At 41.6% G+C, this 21284-nt stretch overlaps 1 protein-coding gene across 2 annotated transcripts in view; it reads left to right on the top strand.

The window, feature by feature from the left end:
* TTBK1 (tau tubulin kinase 1) overlaps window positions 1-21284 on the top strand; it is a 102691-nt gene that overhangs the window by 10579 nt on the left and 70828 nt on the right. Inside the window, exons 4-6 of one of the 2 annotated variants that reach the window (XM_076334822.1) lie at window positions 11582-11655; window positions 15201-15341; window positions 16603-16707. The exons of the other annotated variant lie outside the window; for it this stretch is intronic. Of the exons in view, the coding sequence (XP_076190937.1) occupies window positions 11582-11655; window positions 15201-15341; window positions 16603-16707 (320 nt within the window). The remainder of the gene's footprint in view (window positions 1-11581; window positions 11656-15200; window positions 15342-16602; window positions 16708-21284) is intronic. 2 annotated transcript variants of the gene reach the window in all.

A 21284-nucleotide genomic window follows, 5' to 3' on the forward strand; every position in this document is an offset into this window, starting at 1 on the left:
TTGGTTGTACACTTGGAACTGCTCTGAATTGAGTGAGAGTGTGACTGTGTATGACAGCGGATTATTAAAATACCAAGAGACGATGCTATCATGCCGGCTAGTGTCAATATGTGTTACATCCAGGGCAGGGAATGCCTGAAAAGCGTGACCTGAAGTCACCAAATCAGAACTAGCATCAGAAAATGTGCAAGTTGACAACTAATACTCATGCTTTGCCATCAGTGTTTATTTCTGGAAAATAATTGAGAATACCAAATGCTTGAAAAAACACCCACAGTTGTACACAGCATGATCCTGGTAATTGGGGAGAGGGAGTGGTGGTGTGTGGAATTAGGAAAGTCCCTTCGCAAAGCAATTATCAAATATTAAGGGAGAGAAAAGACAGAAGAAGCAGAATTGGCTATGCATCAGCTATCCTGCATTTAAGAATGACAAATTACTTCAGCCATATTTTTCAAATCAAGCTGTTCTGTGAAGAATTTAGCTTTTTTGGTTCAAGGTTAATCCCCAAATGCCATACTGAAATAAATGATAAAGTTAAAATAAGAAATAAGGTTGAGAGAGTTGGGAATCATGTATTGTGTATGTTTTCGCTGTGAGCTGTTGTGAAGAGGTGAGAAACATTTCGGAAAGGGAGATGCTGGCTTTATCCAAACAGTTGGTGGATGGAGGAAGTTGGTGGTATTACCATAGGTGATATAGCCAGTTCATGGTTTTCCAGGTGAAAAGCAAGGGAACAGTGTTGTCTAAAATTCCTCTGTACTTTTCTGGTAGAATTGAACATTGCAGTCCCTCTTAAATAGTACAGCTTTATTGTTTTCTATTTAGGTATCACACCAACATTAAAGGACTAATGAGCTGCTGCTCTTTTCAGAGCTTGTGATCAGGGTCTTGCAAGTTGCTAGAGCTTCACAGAGTTTGGGATAGAGAAGGCTGGCCATTAGCCCATACTGCAGACCTACTTCAGGACCTGATTTGGGTGCAGCCTGACCTCTCAGTGCAGTAGCTCCTGATCAGTTTGGTCTGCAGGCCGTTGCCAACAGTCAGGCTTTCTGGGACACTTTCTGGAATAGCCGCATAAGGAACGTAGCTGCAGGTCCTTCACAATGTCCTTTCTGCACTGGCAGTCTGCACAGGACAAGTGGGGAGCTAACCAGTTAATTACTCTTCTAGAGAGTCTCTATACCTTCTCATAAACACTGTGCAGTTTTCTACTGCGAGGGTGGTCAAACACTGGCACAGGTTGCCCAGAAAGGTTGTGGAGTCTCTGTCCTTGGAGATATTCAAAACCTAACTGGATGCGGCCCTGGACAACTTGCTCTAGCTGTCTCTGCTTGAACAGGTGGGGTGGACTAGATGATCTCAAGAGGTCCCTTCTGACATAAATGATTCTGTGACATTTGTGCTTGGCTACGTGAGATCACTGCCACTTCAGTATCTCTCAACTGCCCTGTAGAGTCATTCTGTTCTGCTCTTACTTGATTTGATTCTTCTAGCTGTATAGTGCTTTTTCTTTATCTGTTTAGATATTAATGTGTTTGCCAAAGGCAAAGTTCTTTCTGACTTGTATTGTTACTTGCAAGGATCATAGATCATCTTCTGACCAACATTCCAAATCTTTATACTCTCTTGGGGCTGGGAAGCAGCAGCAATGGTGCCCTTGTAGGCTTTGAGTGAAACATGATTGAGAAGTCAGCTTACAGAGTTTCTTGCTCAAGCAGGTGATGAGCTGAAGCTCCCAGTTGTCCTGTTGTTGCACATTTACCCAAAAAGTTTCCAGCAAAATTTCTGTCTTTTTCTTGCCTTCCATGGACTATTTTAGTGAAAATCAAAACCTCTTGGTCCCACAGAGTTGCTGTAGAGTATTTCCTTGTTCAGGCTGGGCTTGCAGGGCTCAGGACATTCTGTCTGGTGTTACTCTATCTGGCCAATTCTAATCAGAGCACCACAAGATAACTTTTTTTTTTCATCTTTGTCAAGCACTGTTTGGCTTACATTGTCCTGTTGCTCCCCTCTTCTGACAGGGCCTTGGCACTGTTGAACCAAAGCCGTTTTCTCAGTGCATGTTGGTAAGCTTGCTTGAGGAACAGGAGAATTGCATTCTCTTTTTGGTACCATTAGGAATGTTGACCTCAGTATCACAATGTGTATTACTGTCCTTGCTGCTCGAGGAGGCCTGCACCCTCCACAGTGCCTGATTTTACCCGTATCATCATTGCAGCACGAGCAGATGGGATCCTCCATGATGCCAGGCCTCTTCCATGAGGACTCACCATTTGAAAACAAGTCTTTCTTTCCAAATCCTCACCACGTGGTGGCACTCAGGCAACCATACCTTGTTGTAGGACCAGTGGCCACTACAGATGATGACCTTGGACCTCTTTTTTACTTGACACACTTAAACATGTGTTTACCCACTGTCTGCTGTAGGTGAAGTTCTCTGCTGTTTATCAACACCAGCCTGAGCAAGTCTTTTGGCATGACTACAGGATTTGCTCACCACTTCTGTTGGGCTTGATTATCTCTGGCTTATCTGTCCCTTCCATGGATGAAGGAGTAAGCAGGACTAAGTTTACCTGGAGGATCAGAAAATTTTACTTCCTTGAAGAAGGCTGCTGTGCAGTTCCCAGCTACTGGGTGTCATGGAGAGTCCAAGGAACTGCATCAGAGAGTAGACTTTTGCAGTAATAGATTCTTATATACATATTTATCTCTAAAGCATGCAATAAGTAACAAGCAATATGGAAATGATATGTAAAATTCATGGTGTACAGCAATAAGAAATGTGTGTATGTAGTTGGTAAGTATAGGGATAATAAAGTAATAGTATGAAAAAAGATAATAAGAAAAATTATTTTATAGATGGCTAATAGAGAATTACCCTCCTAGGGATGAAGAACTTACCTATAACAAATTCAGAAACTGTTTCAGGGATGGTTTGGCACATCTGCACAGGGAACTTCTGCATGAATACAGCTTCTCTGTCAGAGGAATACTATTTTAGTGCCAGGCCCTCATTTTATTACCTTAATCACTACTGTAAAATTATCTTTAAGTGAGATAATTGTATATGATTGTACCATTTGCACATATTTTTAACCTATTGGGCTTTTCTACTTTGCCATCAAGCATTTTGAAACCAAGCCTAAGCTGCATTGGCAAAATACTCCTTGCAGATACAACTTGTCTCCAGAAGAGAAGGTTGATGGTTTAGTTGTATCTGCAAGTGTTTTGCCGTGTAGACAAGCCTTTTGATCACATATGTTAAAAAGCAAATGGAAATAAGATCAGTATGGCTAAGTGAATTAGCAACTTGCTTATCCAGAGAGCAAGAACAGCCTTTGCTGGGTTTTCTGTTTCACCCTCTTAAGCTACATCTACATCAGTGAGCAGTATAGTACCAGCAAATCAGTGGATAGAAGCAGTTGCTCAGGCCTCTACATCTCCAGCATATATGGCTTGCGGATTTTACACTATAAACAGCATGTGTTTTGGGGATTTTGCTTTGGGTTAGTTTTAATCTGTTCCCCCTGTCTGAGGGACCAGTTGTTGGTTTGGACTGTCTCCTTTAGGATTTGGGAACTCTTTGGTATGCACCTGGAATGGAGCTCCTGGGTCTGTTTGATCAGAAAAGTTTACATGACCCAAAGCCACTCTGTGAACAACACTGACACAGGGTAATTGCAAAGATTTATGGCAGTATGGGGGCTTGCTTTAAAACCTCATTGCTATTATAAACCAGGACTCTGAGACTCCTGTTCTTTGGAATCATGGGGAGAAAAAATGGGATGGTTTCCTGTCATTGAACACAGGGAAGGAAGAGTCCTGTCACTTCTAGAAGAACAGATGTTTTTTCCATATCTTCAATGCTTTTCTAACCCTTTGAATACAGACAGACAGAAACCTGCCTGCTCTGTCTGTGACGTTTTCCCACCCTAGATTTGCTGTGGAGCAACATGCAGGTGGCAAAGGAGCACCTGTGAAATACTATCCGGACTCTGTTTCCCATCTCTGAGGTCTTTGAGGTTAATCAAAATGCAACGGCTTTGTTAGAACACCTCTTGCACAGCTTTTGAGGTGCTTGGCTTGGGCTATCTCAGTATCAGTCTACCTTTCCAACAGCAGCCTTAATTGCAGAAACAGTAAACCAGTATCCCTGATTAAATCCAGTGGATTATTTTCTCTCGGTTTCGGGCTGCTGCACAGAGGGGTGTGGAAACCATCTTTACATGCCAAACCAGGCACTGTGTCTGCTCTAGATGCTCAGCTGGGGCTGTGTGGGGCCTGGCAGCAGATGCTTTGAATTAAAAAGTATCCTCCCTGGCCTTACCCACTTCTTGATAGGTCTCTCTGGGAGCACTCTGAGGGCTTGTGAGACTAGGATGGTGCAAAAGGATCTCTCATGAGGGATCTCTCATGAGGCACGCACTTCAGATGCCTTCTGGTCCACAGGCTCCCCAAAATATGGATGTGGCCATGGCATTCAGTTTCCTTTGCTGGGCTTCTCCTTAGAGCAGCCTAACAGTCAGTTAGATTGTCAGTTAAAATGGCCAGATTATTCTGGTGCTGAGCACTGTTTTCTGTTCATCCGCAGTGGCAATTTTGCTGCGGTGTGAGGCTACAAGGCCCCGTGTACTTGCATTTGACCTCACTTGGCAGACAGATATTCCTAAGCTCTCTTCAGTGTGTCATTTTCTTTGTAAATGCCTTCTTTTTCAGTGTAACCAATCTCATTGCGTAGGACTGTGATTAATTTTATTCTGCAGTGCAGAGATCTTCTGCATATTGAGTAGTTGTGCAAGACGCAGCCTGGTCACAGGCATTGTAGTTTTTGAGTACCTGATTTTATTATAGCAGATAGTGAAGCAGGTCTGTGTTGATTGTTCCCCGTTTACTGCCAGGGGTTGGACAGGTAAGGGTTTCCTAACAAAATAAGGGAGGAAAAGGGATCTTGCTTGTGTTTTCTCATTTGCCAGTCTTAGTCTCTTCTTTTTGCATACGCGAGTTTTTTGTGTTAAAGTGGTGCCTTAACTCTGATTCAGTTTCTGTTACTTTTGTAGACACGTTTTATATGTTTCTACAGTATTTTGCTAGGTTGATGTAACCAACCTATCTGTAAAGGCTGGAAAGCCAGGTAAATTAGCCTTGGCAGGTCTTTAGGCTATCACAGTGTGGCAGATTCAGACACTTGATGTAGCTCTAGCCTCTCTGCCCAGCACTGCATTTTTCCGTGTGGAAGAGTCCTGTGGGTGTTTGAATGAACTGGCATTTGGGTCACATGTTTTCTGTGTCAGCCATGGTGTCACGGGATGGGGGAAGGACATGGGATGGATGAAAGAGGATTTAAAACACTTTTTTTGAGGCTGTGTTGAATTCTTGCTCCTTCGCTATTCTGCCTTGTCCTGTGTGGGATCTATTATGAGTTGCTCATCTTAAAGTTTTTAGTGGTCTTGGGAAACAAGTAGAAGAAATTATGCCATGCAAGGTCAGGCAGTTTTAGTTTTTACTGTTTGATTAGAAGATGATGACCAGCCTTTTGTTTTTATGTCCATTAGTTCATTCATTTATTACAGAAGCACTAACAAGGTTAACCCAGTTGATTAAATCCTAGTTGATTACTACTGGATAATGTAGTTATTTAAGCCTTCCTTGCAGCATAGCATTTGTTTTCTCTCATGTTCAAAACTCTTTGTCACCAAGCTGAGTTGACAAGTCCCTGAAGTCAGCTAGTTTGTCTGGCCAGAGATGAAACTTGCTAACTACAAAGGAAAGAAAACTGTATGCTAGTCAGCTTTGCCAAGCTACAGACACCATTTCCAAGTAAAGTTAGAAGATGATGAAAATAACTCTCATTTTATTTTCTAGTCCTGATGGATCCTCCATTTCTTTAGAATATTTGTACAGAAGTGAATTCAATATCCCCACAATACAAAATCTGTGATAAGCTGATAAACCTGATACTGATGTTGACAGGTGAATAAAAAAGAGGATAGCTGTAAAATGTATATTATATCTACAATGTGGAGCATGAGAAATAGCTGCAGCTTTCCAAATGCCGGTGAGAGCAATTGTATAGCTAGATGTCCCCAACTGTGCATATAATAGAGATCCTGGCAGTGCCAAGTGCTCAAGTAAGGTATGTCACTAAGCACTTGGGCTTTTCCTATGCAGTTGTCTTTAGGGTTGAGCTGCTGGATGACTGTGCCATGCTGGTTATTTTTGGCCAGCAGTATACCATTGGTTTTGATACTTCATGTATTACCTGAATAAAAAGAAACTTGACTGATGATTCTGGAATTAAGCTGAGTTTGTGATTAGAGAGGTCAGGGGCCGCTGCTGATGCAAGAGGCAGGCCTTAAAGAAAAGTGAGTGTTTGACACGGATAGATCCAGAGGATAATTTAGGCTGGTGGAGGGTACCTCTGGAGGTCTCCAGTACAACCTCCTGCTCCAAGTGGAAAGAAATAGATCAGGTTGCTCTGGGCCTTTTCCAGTGAAGTTTTGAATGATTTCCAAAGACAGAGATCCCACAGCCTCTCTGGGCCCCTGTTCCAGGGTTTGACCACCCTTGTGGTGAAAAAGAAATGACACCTAATGGGAATTTCCCATGTTGCAGCTCGTGTCCAATGCCTCTCTGTGTGCCTCTGAGAAAAGTCAGACTCCATCTTCTTGGCACTCTTCTGTTAGGTGGCTCTGACCAGCAGTTAGATCCCCCTCTGCTGCCTTCCTAAGGCTGCACAAACCCAGTTCTCTGACGCCTTCTTTGAATGTCATGTTCTCCTTTTCCTGCAACCATCCTGGTGGCCACTGCTGGACTTGTGCCGTTATGTCAGTGTTGGTCTTGTACTGCAGAGGAAATGCAAGAATTGGTAAGGTAACAATTATAAGAATAACAATAATTGCCACAAGATTTATGATAATCTATGCAGTAGAAGTTTCTTCAGTGTTTTGGATGGACTGTTAGCAATGAGACAGCTAATCTATGGAGATGAATCATAAAATAATTTTAGCATAAATTTAAAAGATTAAATTCTTCGACTCCTTTGGGGAGAAGAGTGGTTATTTGTTTTCTGCAGGTGAAAATGCAGGAAATATGGATTCTGTTACAAAAAAAACCCAAATCTTCAAATTGCAACAATAATGTCACATATTTCTTTCTTACTATTTATTTGATTCGTTTCATTGCTGTATTGAAAATACATTACCAATATTTAAGAACTTAAACGAGTAGAGGATTGGAATGAATATTGGTTTCCAGCAGTTTGAAATTGATCCATATGGAAAAATACACTCAAAAAAGAATCATAACTTAATTTTTTAAGTGCTGTGTAATGAACGTTTTTCATGTAATGAAAGTTTTTTAAGTATTAACATGGGGGTTTTAATTATATCTCTACAACGTGATGACTATCTATCCTAGGGTGGAAGGGTTTTCCAGATACTTGAAGTTATTTTTATACATGAGGACATGGTTATTGACTGTAATTTTTAAGTTCCTTCAGAATAAGGATGGTGAAGACCATTTCAGTAACTGAAATATTTGTATTTCTTACCCAGTATTATATGGGAGATTATGATATTCATTTTAGTTTAAAGGCAGCAGTAGAAAGAATATTTTTCTGTGGGTGAACGTTAAAACATTGCGTTAACTAAATCCTTGGAAAAATGAATGCATGTGAAACAAAATAAAACACATGTTCTCTGAAACTTTTCTCAGGTCAGTGTTTATGAACATCAGGCTGACTTATTCCTCCAACCTATGTTAGTTAGTTAACAGGCCAAAACTCTTTATAATCTCTTGCTCTGTTCCTTTACTTTGTTGGGAGATAACTGCTTCGTTTTAGTAATAAACAAATACAGATATAGGACTTACTTTCTAAAGTATGAGCTTGTGGTCTTCTCTAATATCAGGGTGGCTGTTCAGTGGAACAGTCTAGCAAAGGAGCAGGTGTGATCTGGCAGTTAGTGCAGTAAAATGGTTGTGAGGCTGCCCGTACTAAGTATACCTTGAAAAAACTTTTTTTTTTTCCTTTTCTTACTTTTCTGGGTTAAAATATGCTTTGCTGCTCTCTGTGCTATGGTCTGCATGCTTGAGGAGGGCATGTGTGAGGAAGGAGGGCTATTTCCTTCTGCCTTAAAGTATGACAGTCTCATCATCCTGGCTGCACAGGAGGTTATTATGAAGCCCCCAAGAACAAATCATGTTAATTCTGATCAGCCTCAGGACTGATCTGCAGGAATCCCAAAGTCATGCCTGACTTGCAGCTTCCATTTGCTACTTCAGCATGGCATGAACTCCTCTGACAGAGCAAACAGTTTTAACCTGGTGCCTCCTTTAGTTGAAAAATTAGTAAAAGCCTTGGAAACCCAGAGGGGTTGATGCTGCAAGCATTTATCTCATCTATATGACCAGCTGGCTGTACATACACCACCTCTAAATGTGGCCTGCTTTCTCTACTCTGTTATATTCCTTTTGTTTCATGCAGGAATTGGCACAGCCTTCCCTCCCCCACTTTCTTCTTTTCCTGCTGTTGCTTGTGTTGCAGAATAGTGCATGGGAGAGCTGTTCCAGGGAAAGCCTAAATTCCCAAGACCAACAGGTCAGGTAGGAGCCCATTTTAGGCTGGAAAGGAGGATTCAATATAAAATCAAGTCAGTTTGGGGATGTGGGTCATCAAGAACTGTCAGTCAGTTCATCATTTTCAAAAATTATAGTAAGCAGAAACACGTTGTCGGCCTAAACATGCATACAATTCTCAAAGATAATAAATTAAAAATATAAATGCTTTTTCTTTCTGTAAATTTTGTGATCCAGAAAACAATAATGTTATGGAGGAAACTGATTTAAAAAAAAAGAAAAAAAAAAAAAGGGTCTCAGGAATATACTCGAAATCAGAAGAGGCAGTACCGAATTAGCAGGGATGTCTTAGGTCACAATGAAGTCTATTGGACACTACCACTCCTGTTTCACTGAAATGATTGATTTAGGTGGCCAGGTTCTCCCTGTCACAGGGGATTGATTTTTAATGTTCTTGTCTGTAGTTTTACAGCAATAAAAAGCACATGGTGTCCTGCCTGTTAGTGCTTTGCAATTATTTAAAATAATAAAAGCAAGTAAAAATTGGAGTAATTTACCCTTTTTACCACACAGTAGCTCTCATTGCCAGTAGAAACAGTCATTGTTTTGGCTGTTGCCTCAATATCCATCTCCTGGTGCTCTGAAAGGCAAAACAAAGCAAAGTGGGTCTCACAGTGTGTCTGTAAGTAAGCCAGGCTGGTCTGTGTGAATCTGTACGGACATAGAGGAGTCAGGTCTGGGATGAGTGTGGACCTGCGCTGGCCTGTCCATCCTGTCTGAGACCTGTGTAGATTGCCAGTTTGCTGAAGCACGTAAGTATCATAAGCTCCTAAAGAAACATAACTGGTTCTTTCTGAGGTTATCCAGATATGTTGGCTTTGTAGCCACAAATCTGGCTTTGAGGCTGCCTTCATATTGGCAGGCAGCGTAGCCATCCATATTGGGACCCATGGCAGGAAGACGTGTAGGACCGTTGAGGCTTGCTGGTGGTCCCTTCTTGGTAATACCCAGGCCAAGACATGTGCTACATTCAGACAGTGTCTCAAGGAGTTCCCTCAGAAAACCAAAAACCTGTATGTCAAAATCAACACTGAATTTGCAATGAATGTGCAGATAGTAGGAAACCAGTGGCACCCAGTACTCATGGGCACACACAGGACATGGGCTTGGTATGAGAAAAAAAGGATCAAGGAAGAGTGTGCAGGCTGCCCTGATGTATACTGAAGAGGGTACTTTCCTGATCTCTGAATATCTTTTCCTGAAATATGGTGGCTTGTGACATTCCTTGATGGTTTCAGTATGGTCTTGCACACTCACTTCTGAAACTGGACAATGCCCTTAAGTCTGTGCCAGAGACATGAAGGATCTGCAGCCGCATAACCTTCCTGCTTATCTGACCAGATACAGATGGATACTAGGATTGGTTGGCTGGTTTGTTTTAAGCCTGTTCTTCCAAAGGGAGTAAGGGGTAGCCAAGGCCTCTGTCCCTCCAGTTCTGGTTGCCAGCAGCTCTGTTACCTCCTTGTGGCAGGAGAGAGAGTGTGGGTGTTCTGCTGTGGGATGCTGCTGGGCCCTGCAGGCTCTTGATGCTCTTACTGAGAGCCTTGGGATGGAGCTCCGTATTCCACAGCTGTATATATTGCTCTGGTCAAAGCTCTGGTTCTCCAGTGAGAAAGCTTCTTTGTCTCCTGCTGCCCTCCAGGTCCCTATTCTGTCACATCTTGCTGTCCTCAACAGTTTTTGATGCCCCAGGCCTATGGTGCACACAATGAGAGCAATAGCGGAGTCCTGAGGGTGTTACAGGCAGTGCAATTACTGATTACTGTATATGTTCATGTTCTTTTTTTTTTTTTTTTTTTTTTTTTTTAAAAACTGGGAAGTATCTAACAATAAGCTTTGGTTTAAAAACTACTTAAAATCACCATTGCTCAAGTGCTACAAAGAAATACAAGGCAAAGCTATGCAATGATACTCACCCTCTCCCCTGCTTAGAAACCCCACCAGGAACCAAATGTTCACTATTGTGGTGTGCATCAACCTTTACTCTGTTATCAGTAATCTGCTATTAGAGGAACGCATGCATCATACCTCCCCTTTTGCTATACAGAGAGCACACCATCACAAATCCATTACAGGTCAGGATCTGAAACCACAGCCTCCGCTCCCTCTGCTTTTTTTTTTTTTTTTTTTTTTTTTAAGATAGGTCCTGCCTGGTGCCATGTGATGAAATGTAGATGTTGTAGCAGCACTTTTGTACCACAGAGAATGAACCTAGATGACTAGCTGAGTGTTGCAGTGTGGCTGGTTGGCTTTGATTTTGCCTGAATAGATGTAGTTTGTACTTCTAACACCATGCCAGCACTCGACACAAAATTGCCCAGGTTTATTTCCTTCTTTTACTACAAAATTGCTTTAATGTTTCAATGGAGTTTTTCCATAAGCATTTTTTTTCCCAGATGTTTCTGACTATTAAAATCAGGGTTTGTCCATGTTGAAGTAGCATCAGTTTAGCTGTTTCAGAGTAAGCAATGCTAATAAGCAAGTGTAGTGGTGGTGTAAAAGTCAGCATTTACTGAGTAAAGCTGATGTAATGAGCTTAAGCGTGCTGCCAGTGAACCTGTAAAAACATGTGGTCATGTGTGCTACCCATGGTTTAGTTCAGGGATGGTGGTGGCTGTGGTGGTGTTGCATGTACATGGTGGTGGTATCACCACCATGCAGTTCATCACGCTCTCACTTGTGCCCTGTGTCATTTTGAGGATTCAAGGATCCCTGACACTGATTTCCACTCATGGCTATTTCTGAGGCAGTTTTCTTGTTGAATGTCAGTACTCTACTGAGCTACGAGACTGGGAAATAGAAACAAAATCAGACTGTTCTGCAAAACTCCCAGCCTGATGCCACTTACGGTTACAAGCCTTTGATCAGAAACCATTTTTCTAAAAATCGTGATCACAGGGTTGTTACCTTATGTTCCATTCTGTATGTTTCTGTTTCTTTTCAGGGAAGGATCATGTTTGCAGATTTATTGGCTGTGGAAGGAATGAAAAATTTAATTATGTGGTCATGCAGCTCCAGGTGAGTTCTGTCCTTCCCCTCTCCCCCCCGTCCCATGGAGATGGCATCACAGGGAAGGATTTACAGTGAGAGAATAAGGCCAAGCACTGGTGTAGAGACTTTGTTGTAAATAGAAAATGGGTGGAATGGGAGACAGTGAGAAGGGGTGGTGTTGCTGTGATATCGCTTGGGATAGCTCCAGTTGTCAAGACGCGCTAAGATATTTCATAGCTCTGCTTTTCTGTTTAAGATGGCTTTCTGTCAATTTTCTGGGGAAAGCACTCAATTCAGAATGCTCGCAGGAGCTACCTACAATATCATGCAGCAGTGGCAGCTGTTTGAAATATCTCCTGCTGAGCTCTGTGATGCAGCATTCAAAATACTTGTCTTGTATCGGAGCTCAGAGTGTGGTGGGAGCCAGTGGTGTCACACCAGCAGCACAGTCTTCTCTGTGAAAGGGAGTGATCTCTGGCTCCCCCGTCTCTACCAAGCTCAGCAGTAGCTTGGCTTCTGCTGTGAAAGTGTTTTCTCCTGTTTGAACACTGCTGATACTAAGTCAATATGGGTAAATACTTGGGTAGCTAGCACATGGTGACTGTACTGCTAGACAGCCAGCTACTCCTATCAGAGTTAGGCAGCTGAAGTCTTACATGGGTGTCTACACAAGCCACAATAACAGCAGGAGGTGCAGGGACCTCTGCATGGTTCAGCATGAAACTTTACCAAGAAAACATATATAGTTAGATCTTCAGAGCCCAAATATGGTGGTACTGTCATGAAAACAGCTTTCTTTTTCATGAAAGCAGCTTTCTTTTACAGCATACAGTCACAGGAGAAAGAGTTGGACGGGAACAAGTGGGAAGAGATGGCTGAGTCAAAAACACATGGAAGAAAGGCCTTTAAGGAGAGGGAGATTGTCCCTGGCTTGAGGGGAATACTTTCAAACTAAAGGTGCTTCCTTCTGACACAGTTGCCTTGGAAGCTGGCCTGTTTCAGCACCTGACATAAGAGCTGACAGGGAACTTGTCCTATCCCTCTTGCAGCTTGTATGATCAGGGCTTTGCTGTGCAAAACACTGTATGGTTATACAATACAAGCCTACCCTTCCCCTGAAGAGCTATGTCATGTTTCTTTATGTATAATTTGGATGATAGAACATGCAGAAGGAAAGTGAGACAATTGAAGCACTAAGTAATGAGAAGTAATCTGCTGCATAAACTGAAAGGTTTAATTAGTGAATGGTGAATGAAGTAAAATAGACACCAGCAGACCCCTGTACTTCTTTAAAATAAACTTCTGATTCTTTTGAAGTGTAGTTCTAGTTTGCAAGGTGGATGTATAAAACCAGTAAATTCCTGGTGCTTGAGTTTGCCTTTTACACACCGTTGGCATCCCAACTGCTGTTAGGGATAGAAAAAAACTTTGTTCTCTAACCAACCCTGGCTATTGCTGCTGCTGCAGTGTGAGTGTGAATATGATTCTTGAAAGGGCTAATCGGGAGCTGATGGAACAAGGCTTCTAACCCCCCAATCCCGTCCTTAACAAGCCTGATAAAGATGTCTACACCTTGGAAAAAAACTTCTCTGCCCAGAGTCTTACTTTCTAGCCTATTCTTTACTATGTAGCTGAGCTCGTAGAGTAGGCAGAGCTAAAAATCATTTCATTATTTACAAATGAAGACTTTGATACTTAAAGCATTAGCTAGTTTTGCACCATCACTCTTTAGGCTAAAATTCTCCTTCAACTTCAGGGTCTGCTGAGAAATGGTTTATCATGTGTCCCCTCTGACTGTTGTGTGCTGCAGTCCTCCCTTTCTCTTCAGTCACTGTGACTGAGGCTTCAACTCTAAGCTTTGCAACTCATTGCATCTGCTCTGTTTCTTAGCCAGCCTGATAGCGTTTACTTGGAAAATAATGCTCATTTTCTGTCTTTTCCTGGGGGCAGTATTGGATATTCAAATGCCTTGGGTTGTTTCTGGAGAGCAGGTGTCTGAGACAGTCTCCCAAACCAGCTGGGGAAAATTATGGCACACTTCAGTGTGTGGCTCTAAAAAAAAATCTGCCTTTCCCTATTACCATTGGATAAGAGAGCTGGTGTCCAAGGAACCGCTTTACAATGGAAGGAAAGATCTGCTGTCAGTTCAGTAACTCGGACCTTTCAGGATAGCGATGACAAATCTGTGCTGCCTCTAGTAAACTGTCACAGAAATTAAAAAAGATAAGCACTAGAGAAGTAGCTTAGTCTTATCTTGTCATGCTAAGGAGCAAACCTGGGCCAGTTGCTGTGGCTTGGCTCTATCTGTATTAGCTGACCTGTATCAAGTGTGGTTGTTCAAGGGACCAGAGCCCCGAAGTGAAACATGGGTCAAATCAATTTGAGAGACTAGTCATATGCTAAAAGAGCCAGTTAAAGTTGGCCCCTTAATGTCTGTAAATAACTTGAGAACTGGGAATGGGTGGATGAATAGAAGGCATTTCACTGGTTTGGAGAGCAATCTGTGTTTTCTCATCAAATGTTTGGAATCTTTTATAGATCTTCTGTTGTGAATTTTGTTTGAATACATCTGGACTTGTATTATAAACACGTATGTCTGCAGAAGCAGAATCAAGAGATTCTATAGTATAGTGATAATCAGCATGTCCCTATAACTTTTGTTCTTGATGCATGTTCTCTGAAACAGTGGACTCTTACTCCTAATATTTTTGATCAATTCATAAATGCATTAGTTCTGTGGAGTAGAGGGGTATTCTGTCATAGAGTATACTCATTTTAACACCTTCTTTCTCTTTACAAATCTAAAGAGATTCAGACAAAACTGAGATGACAGAGGTCAAAGAACACTGATTCTTCTGGTGTTTAGTCTGTCCTCTTTTTTTTTCTTTTTTTTTTTTTTTGCTAAATTGTCTTTATTTTCATGCCCAGCTGGTAGACTTTTTTCCCCCCAGAAATATAATTAACTGGAGGTAAATTACCAATTTTTTTAATAAGTATTTTTTAAGTCAGTGGAAAAATCCTCCCCTCCTGATTTCTGGTATGATTCTCTTGATAGACCACTTTCCCCATTGTGGCATTGCCACAACAATGCTGACTTGAGCTTGAGCCAGACAGTTGTGTGCTAGAGAGTTTCTAATGAAACTGCTTCGATGAGCTGTAATAGATAGTGGCTTCATGACCTGCTTATCATATTTGTACTGCTTTAATCTTTAGATGGCCCAGAGAACAGTCAAAGATTGTTCTTAAATCAGCTTCTATATAGTCTGGGTTTAACAGTAAGGAGATGCTGGGCTCACACAGTCTGAGGCACTGCTGTCCATGCCGTGCCTATTTTCCAAATAGTACATCAGCTGACTTCCCAAGATAACGGTCTGGTATCTTCTTATCATCAAATACATCGCTTAAAAGTTAAAATGAAGTATTGGAAGATCATATACAAGAAATAAAGCAGACATAAGGTGAGCACCTGTCTGATTAGCATTTCTGCTTTTTTGGGGATGCATGTTAGAACTTGCAGCTGTGAAATGCTATGCTTTAGTGTGATGTTTTAAGTGTTTTATTGATTGTTTCAGGGCCGAAATCTTGCAGATCTCAGAAGGAGTCAGCCTCGAGGGACTTTCACGCTAAGCACAACACTGCGATTAGGCAAACAGATTCTGGAATCAATAGAAGCCATTCACTCTGTGGGATTCCTGCATCGTGACATCAAGCCTGTATGTTGTTTTGGAAATTTTCCTTTTGGTTGTATGTGCCTGTTCTGCTTGAGTCAAGAAAGACAGTCTGAATATGGGCAGATCTCAGTGGAGGCATTTAGGCCTCCTTGCACACTCCCACTGTCTGACACATTGGCTATTTTCTATAAGTACAGAATAATAATATAGTATTGTCATTCATTTAAGTGCATAGCAGACTAGTTTTTATCAGCAGAGGCTGCTCCATGGTGGGTTAGTAGCTGTCGGTCATACTTGTACCAGTCAAGATCACATGACAAAGCAGTCTAATTTTGAACAACCATTTAGAGTCCAACCAATTATTACTATAAAAGGGGTTCAGAAAGGGTGTCTTGCTCCATGACCCATCACTTGAATAAATGCTATTTCATGTTTTTGACTTAGCTAAATAATCCTCTTAATCTTTTCTGAGCAATTGCCAAAAAAACTGGAGCACAGTTTCCAACGTCGGAAACACAGTCACAGTGTTGGTCATCTGCCTGGGTGAGGCACAATAATTCCAAGTGTCACTGTAGGAGCCAGTCTCTTTCCTGAAGCTCTTCACTACTTGACCTGAACACTTGTTGCTACATCATCCCTGAGACCATCTTCCTTCCAGCAAAATCATTTGCTGCTTTTAAAATCAGCTGGTTTTGGCTGATCAGATTCAGCTGAAAATCAGTCATTAATGTGACTGGCCACAAATCCTTTAGCAGCCATCCGTTATGGTAAAGGATATAACTTTAAGATGGGGGTTAAAAAAGAGCTGCTCCATTTGCTTGTTGTCAGTTTATTTACTAAGAACCAAACCCAGTATTTTTTTAGATGTCTGAATGTTCAGATAAATTTAGGTAATGCAATACAGTGGATGGAGATTCTGGGAGTTAGGGCAGAATAATGCATGTTAGCAGCTGAACCACGAACAGAAGCAGTTGTCTCCAGCTTGTTATGCAAGTGCTAGAGCTCTCACTGCAGAGCTAGTGGTGTTAAATGTAGCTTTTTCTCATAGCAGCTGAAATTTAGCGAAGCTAATGTGAATTTTAGTTATTTTGAGATTCCACAGTCACTTATCTGCAAAGTGAACTTTTTAACGTGGCAGTGATTCTCTAATCATGATGTTTAAGATGCATCTTAAAATTCTTCTCTTTGACTTATGTTTTCACCAGAGGCATGTGGGGCTATATGACAGTTTTGTTAACAAATGGCCACTCTTACCCTAGTTGCTGGTATCAAACTGATTTTTTTTCTTTCTTTCTTTGTCTAGTCCAATTTTGCCATGGGCCGCTTACCTTCAACATACAGGAAGTGCTACATGTTAGACTTTGGTCTGGCCCGTCAGTATACCAACACCACTGGTGAAGTCCGGCCAGTAAGTAAATTTTAAGTAACTTTTTCCCACTTCTGCAACTGCTTAGGCATGGAAAGGTTTTGTGATTTTTGTTTGTTTTGTGGTTGTTATGCTTGGTCATTATATTGGACTGCATTTTCTGCAAGGTGAGAAGCAGCAGGTGACTTCAACTGAGTGGGGAATCTAAGAAGGGATGCTTGCTTTTGTTTTACAAGGTGTGTGGCTTTTTTTTTTTCCTTTTTTTTTCCTTTAGGATAATCATGTTTTCCACAGGCTTGGAATGCTTACTGAGTACATTATGGCCAAGCAAAGAGGGTGAACCGAATTTTGGCCAGGTAACTTCTGTAGTCCCAGAGGACTGGTCTAGTTCAGTTCTCTGTGATCTGGGGAACCAGGTCGGTGCGTTCTTAAAGCTTCTTATGAAAAAAATGCTAAAAGTTAGAGGCTGACCTGATCTCTGAGACTGAGCTTCCTGTGAACTGCAACCTGTAATGCTGTTCTCACCCCTGCCTGGGTTTGGTTTTGTGTATATTGCCCCCTGTCCAGATTTCTTAGTAGGACTATTTCAGCATGCCTGCTTGGAGGGGAGGTAAGGGCAGGGGGCATAACTTGCATCACATGACATGTGTGTTTTCTTCAGTCCTTTTACCAGCACTGTGTTATCTGGGGACACTCATAAGGATGCGTTAAGCTTCAGATGCTCTAGGTATCAGTCAGAGCATTCCTAGGTTTATTTCGGAACACAGCGCAAGCAGGGAGGGCTCAGACAGTCTCTCTGTTTATCATCCTAGGCTTATACCTTTCGGTCTGCGCATCTTTTCTATCTGCAAGATAATCGTTCTGGAAAATGTTGACAATGTGAGAGCTAAATTCAGAGACTCTGTAGTGCAGGATATGGTTGGGGAGTGGGAAAAAAGCAAAGATCAGTGAGCAGATTTTATGTCTTTAGCAGATGAACACAGCTGTGGGATTTTTTTTCTATTTTTTTTTCTTCTTTTTTTATAAGTCTTTTCAGTTGGACGTTGCAAGTCTTTTCTTTTTAGCTGTAGATGGGAGCAGCTCCAAAGGTTGTGTCTGCATCTTATTCTTAAAAAGACACACACTATGTACTACTGGGTCTTCCTTGTCAATGCTGTTTAGTTTGGGGATAACCCTGCTCCATATTGCCCTTTTCAAAACACAGCCCCACTCCTTTCCTCTTTCTGCAGTCAGAATTAAAGCCCGTTATGGATTGAAACTGGCATTTGGTTTTCTGCAAAATTTCTTCATTGCTTCAGTGAAGCAACTATGTTTTATCTCTGTATTTCAAGTCCCATTGTTTGAACACTGTTCTTTCTTTACAGTTAAAGAAACTAATTTTTCCAGATGTCTCTTCTTTTGGATCCTCTTTTTTCTTCCTTTCTCCCACGAATTTAAAATTACTTTGCTTTTATTTTGCTACATCCTTAGAAAATACTCCCAGGGCCTGCTTTTGGAAACAGCACTACATGCAGCCTTGACATTTTTCAGAGGAAAAGATTCTTCAACTGTGTCTTGCAAGCTGTGTCCTGCCTGAGTTGGTGTGGGGGAGGTGGGGCTTTGTTAGGACGCAAGAGTCTGAGAAGGTCGGTCTTAATTCTGGTCATTCTGGTGGTTGGTTGGTTGCTTGCCACAGATGGGTCTCACAGAAGGACTAATGGCACATAATCTTTTCCTGAAAAAAGACACGGGGATCCCCAGAGAGGTGGGAGTATGCCCTGCTGAAAGCGGTAAAAATTCTCTGTTTGTTTGGGATGTGGGAGGATCATATGGGGTAAAGTCTCATATACCTAATGTACCTATTCCCCCATGCTACACTTCAGGTGGTGAGGCTTTTTCACAAAAATGATACAATAAAAAATACATAAATATTTACTTCAGTCCCTTTTAACATTATGTTATACTCACCGGGCTGTTTGATCCTTTTGTATCCCTGACGCCTGATACCACTGTTGAGTCCCGCTTACCGGACTGAGACACTTGCCTAGAGAAGCATGGTGTGATTGCTACCCAAATAGTACACTAAGGATTAGGAAGGATGGGGGTGAGGGGCGGTATGAAGACAAGTGAAATGAAACTTTTTTGTGAGTTTTTTCTTTTTTTAATTAAGAACTTAATCTTTTATTTCACCACGGAGATTATTTCAAGCCAGTAAGGTACATTCTTCTTTCTCCATTCTCTTTCAGTTCCTTTATCCATGAAGAATACAATTCCCAGATTTATAACGTGATCATCCTGAGCCTAGTTTTTTTGTGATTTGGTTCTGAGGTACATATACAAGATAGGTAGGGGAAGGAGCTCTCTTTCTCTTTTTCTGGAAGCATGTCTGAATTTTGCTTTCAGTCGTATTCATTTATTAACAGAAGTTTTCTGCTCAAGTAGGTTCTGTGCAGTTTTCTACAGTTTCAGAAGCATTGTCATACTTTATGAATAATTCCATAAAAAGTATTCGCTGTTTCCACATCCTCTGAAATTCATAACCTCAATCTTGCTTGTCAAATCTTCAGAAAGACTTTGAATGACTTGCTAATAATACATACAATGGGCCTGGCCTTTAGGATGCCGTGGTTTTGGTTTGTTTTTTTTTTTAACTTACCTTTTGCCTTCTTATTTTTGGTCACTTTTCTATTTTGAAAACACCTTTGATTTTGAAAAAGGGAAAAGCCAGTGATTCTGTGGAGCAAAATCAGAAACAGAACACAGAAAGCTGTGTTAGCACTGATTTTATGTATTTATTTTTTTATGTGCAATTCACGGATGCCAAACAGTGTGAATTTATTTTATATGAAAAGGCAGGGAGCCCCTTAGTAGGCAGATAGCATAGGCTGTCACTAAGAAGGTCTCATTCTGATTTTCTAGACATTGATTAAAGCTTTGAGGTGGGATCATTTCTACTCTCCATGATCTTCATTGAGCATTAGTTCCTCCATCCTCAGCTGTTACCACTCTGGCTTTCCAGATCCTCTTTCAAGGGCTACCACAGTAGCTTCTACCTAGGGAGCTGTTACTCTGCTAAGCTTCTGATGAGCACTATGTATTTGGTTTGTATATTTTTTTAGCTACTTGACAGTTCAACTTGATTGCTCGGCATTTGTAAAGTTATGGGCCACTTGGCTTAACTAAATCAAAATTTATTCTGAATCTGAATTTATTCTGTGCTTCTAGGAAAACAAAACTGATCTACCTTATGTGGGATGCTAATATTAGCACAAATGCTCCTCTTTGGAGAAAAGCTGTTGTCGCACAGATTTGCTTTCATGGGAGCGGTCTCACCTCTCTACCACTTACCCCTTGCCAGATGTTGCAAAATCTCCTGGATAACAGTCGGTAGGAACTCACATTGCACTATAAAGACAGAAGATGGTTGGAGCCAGAAGGTGTGTAAGGAAGCATCAGCAACAATTTTTCTCTCTGTTAGCAATCAGGGGAACTCAGCTGTTCTCAACAGTCTCATTACTTGATATTTGTCTGAGGGCTGTAGAAGTCTGAGGGCTGTAGAAGTCAGTCTTTGATAGTTACTCCTTCAGACGGGTAGAGCAGATGTGCATCAGCCATGTAGCCATTTGGTGTCCATTGTGTGTTGAGAACTGCTTAGGGCCTGGCTGAAGGCTGTTACTTTGGCTACTATCAGCATTTCTGGCATTTGGATCAGAGTCAACATCCTGGCTAGCAGGAGTGACTCTGGCTATTATGATAAACAGGACAGACTGCTAGTGCAAAAAAATTTAATCTTTCCAGAGGATTTTGTTTTCAAACACTTGTGAGGACAGGGAAATGAAGGAAAAGACAGGCAGCTTGACAAAACTGCTAGAGGAGGTGCTGATTTCTTTACTGCTCCTCCCTGCCCCTCCAAGCCCTACTCTCTCCTGTTTGAAAGGTGGCAAATACTGGTGAAGATCTGTGATCTGTATTCAGCAGGGTATGTTTGACCTGGGATTTCCCATTACTCAAGGGAGCACTGTCAGTGATAATTCACAAAGTATTCCTGGTCCATTACCCTTAGTAACATCTTTTGATGCTTAATACTTACATATTTACTGAAACAGAGTGGAAAAATTACTTAGTCACAGTAAACAGGGCCATCTCCAGGGCTGTGAGACTCCTGAGGTCCCTTTTCTAGGGAACATGTCTTAATTTTGTGCAAAGCTGTAAAGCTTCAATGAGAGAGATCGCAATACGCCTGCTCCCATTCTGCCTGTGGCTTAAATACATGATGTTTGTGGTACTCTGCTGTCAGGTGACAATGCAGGAACTCCTGTAGGAGAGGAGGTTATTGAACCTGAGACTTCCAAACTGGGTGAATGATCTAATGCTGGAGAGAAGAAACTGTGCTCCTGTTCAGCGTTGTCCTTTTTTTGTGAATCTGAACCTTCATTTCTTGTTTTTCTGGTTCTGCTCAATGCTCACCAGAAAACTGAATTGCTTCACCCTGCCACATTGCCTCTCCAGGCAGATACGAGAGTTATTCAAGCCCCCTATGAGTACTAGGGCTTGCAATTGCAAGGCTTCCTTCAGTTGTCTAAGGAAGGCTTCATCTACTTTTTCTTCTTGATCAGGCAGTCAGTAACAGATGCTTACCA

This window comes from Aptenodytes patagonicus, chromosome 3 (genome assembly GCF_965638725.1).
Source record: "Aptenodytes patagonicus chromosome 3, bAptPat1.pri.cur, whole genome shotgun sequence".
Classification (NCBI taxonomy): Eukaryota; Metazoa; Chordata; class Aves; order Sphenisciformes; family Spheniscidae; genus Aptenodytes; species Aptenodytes patagonicus.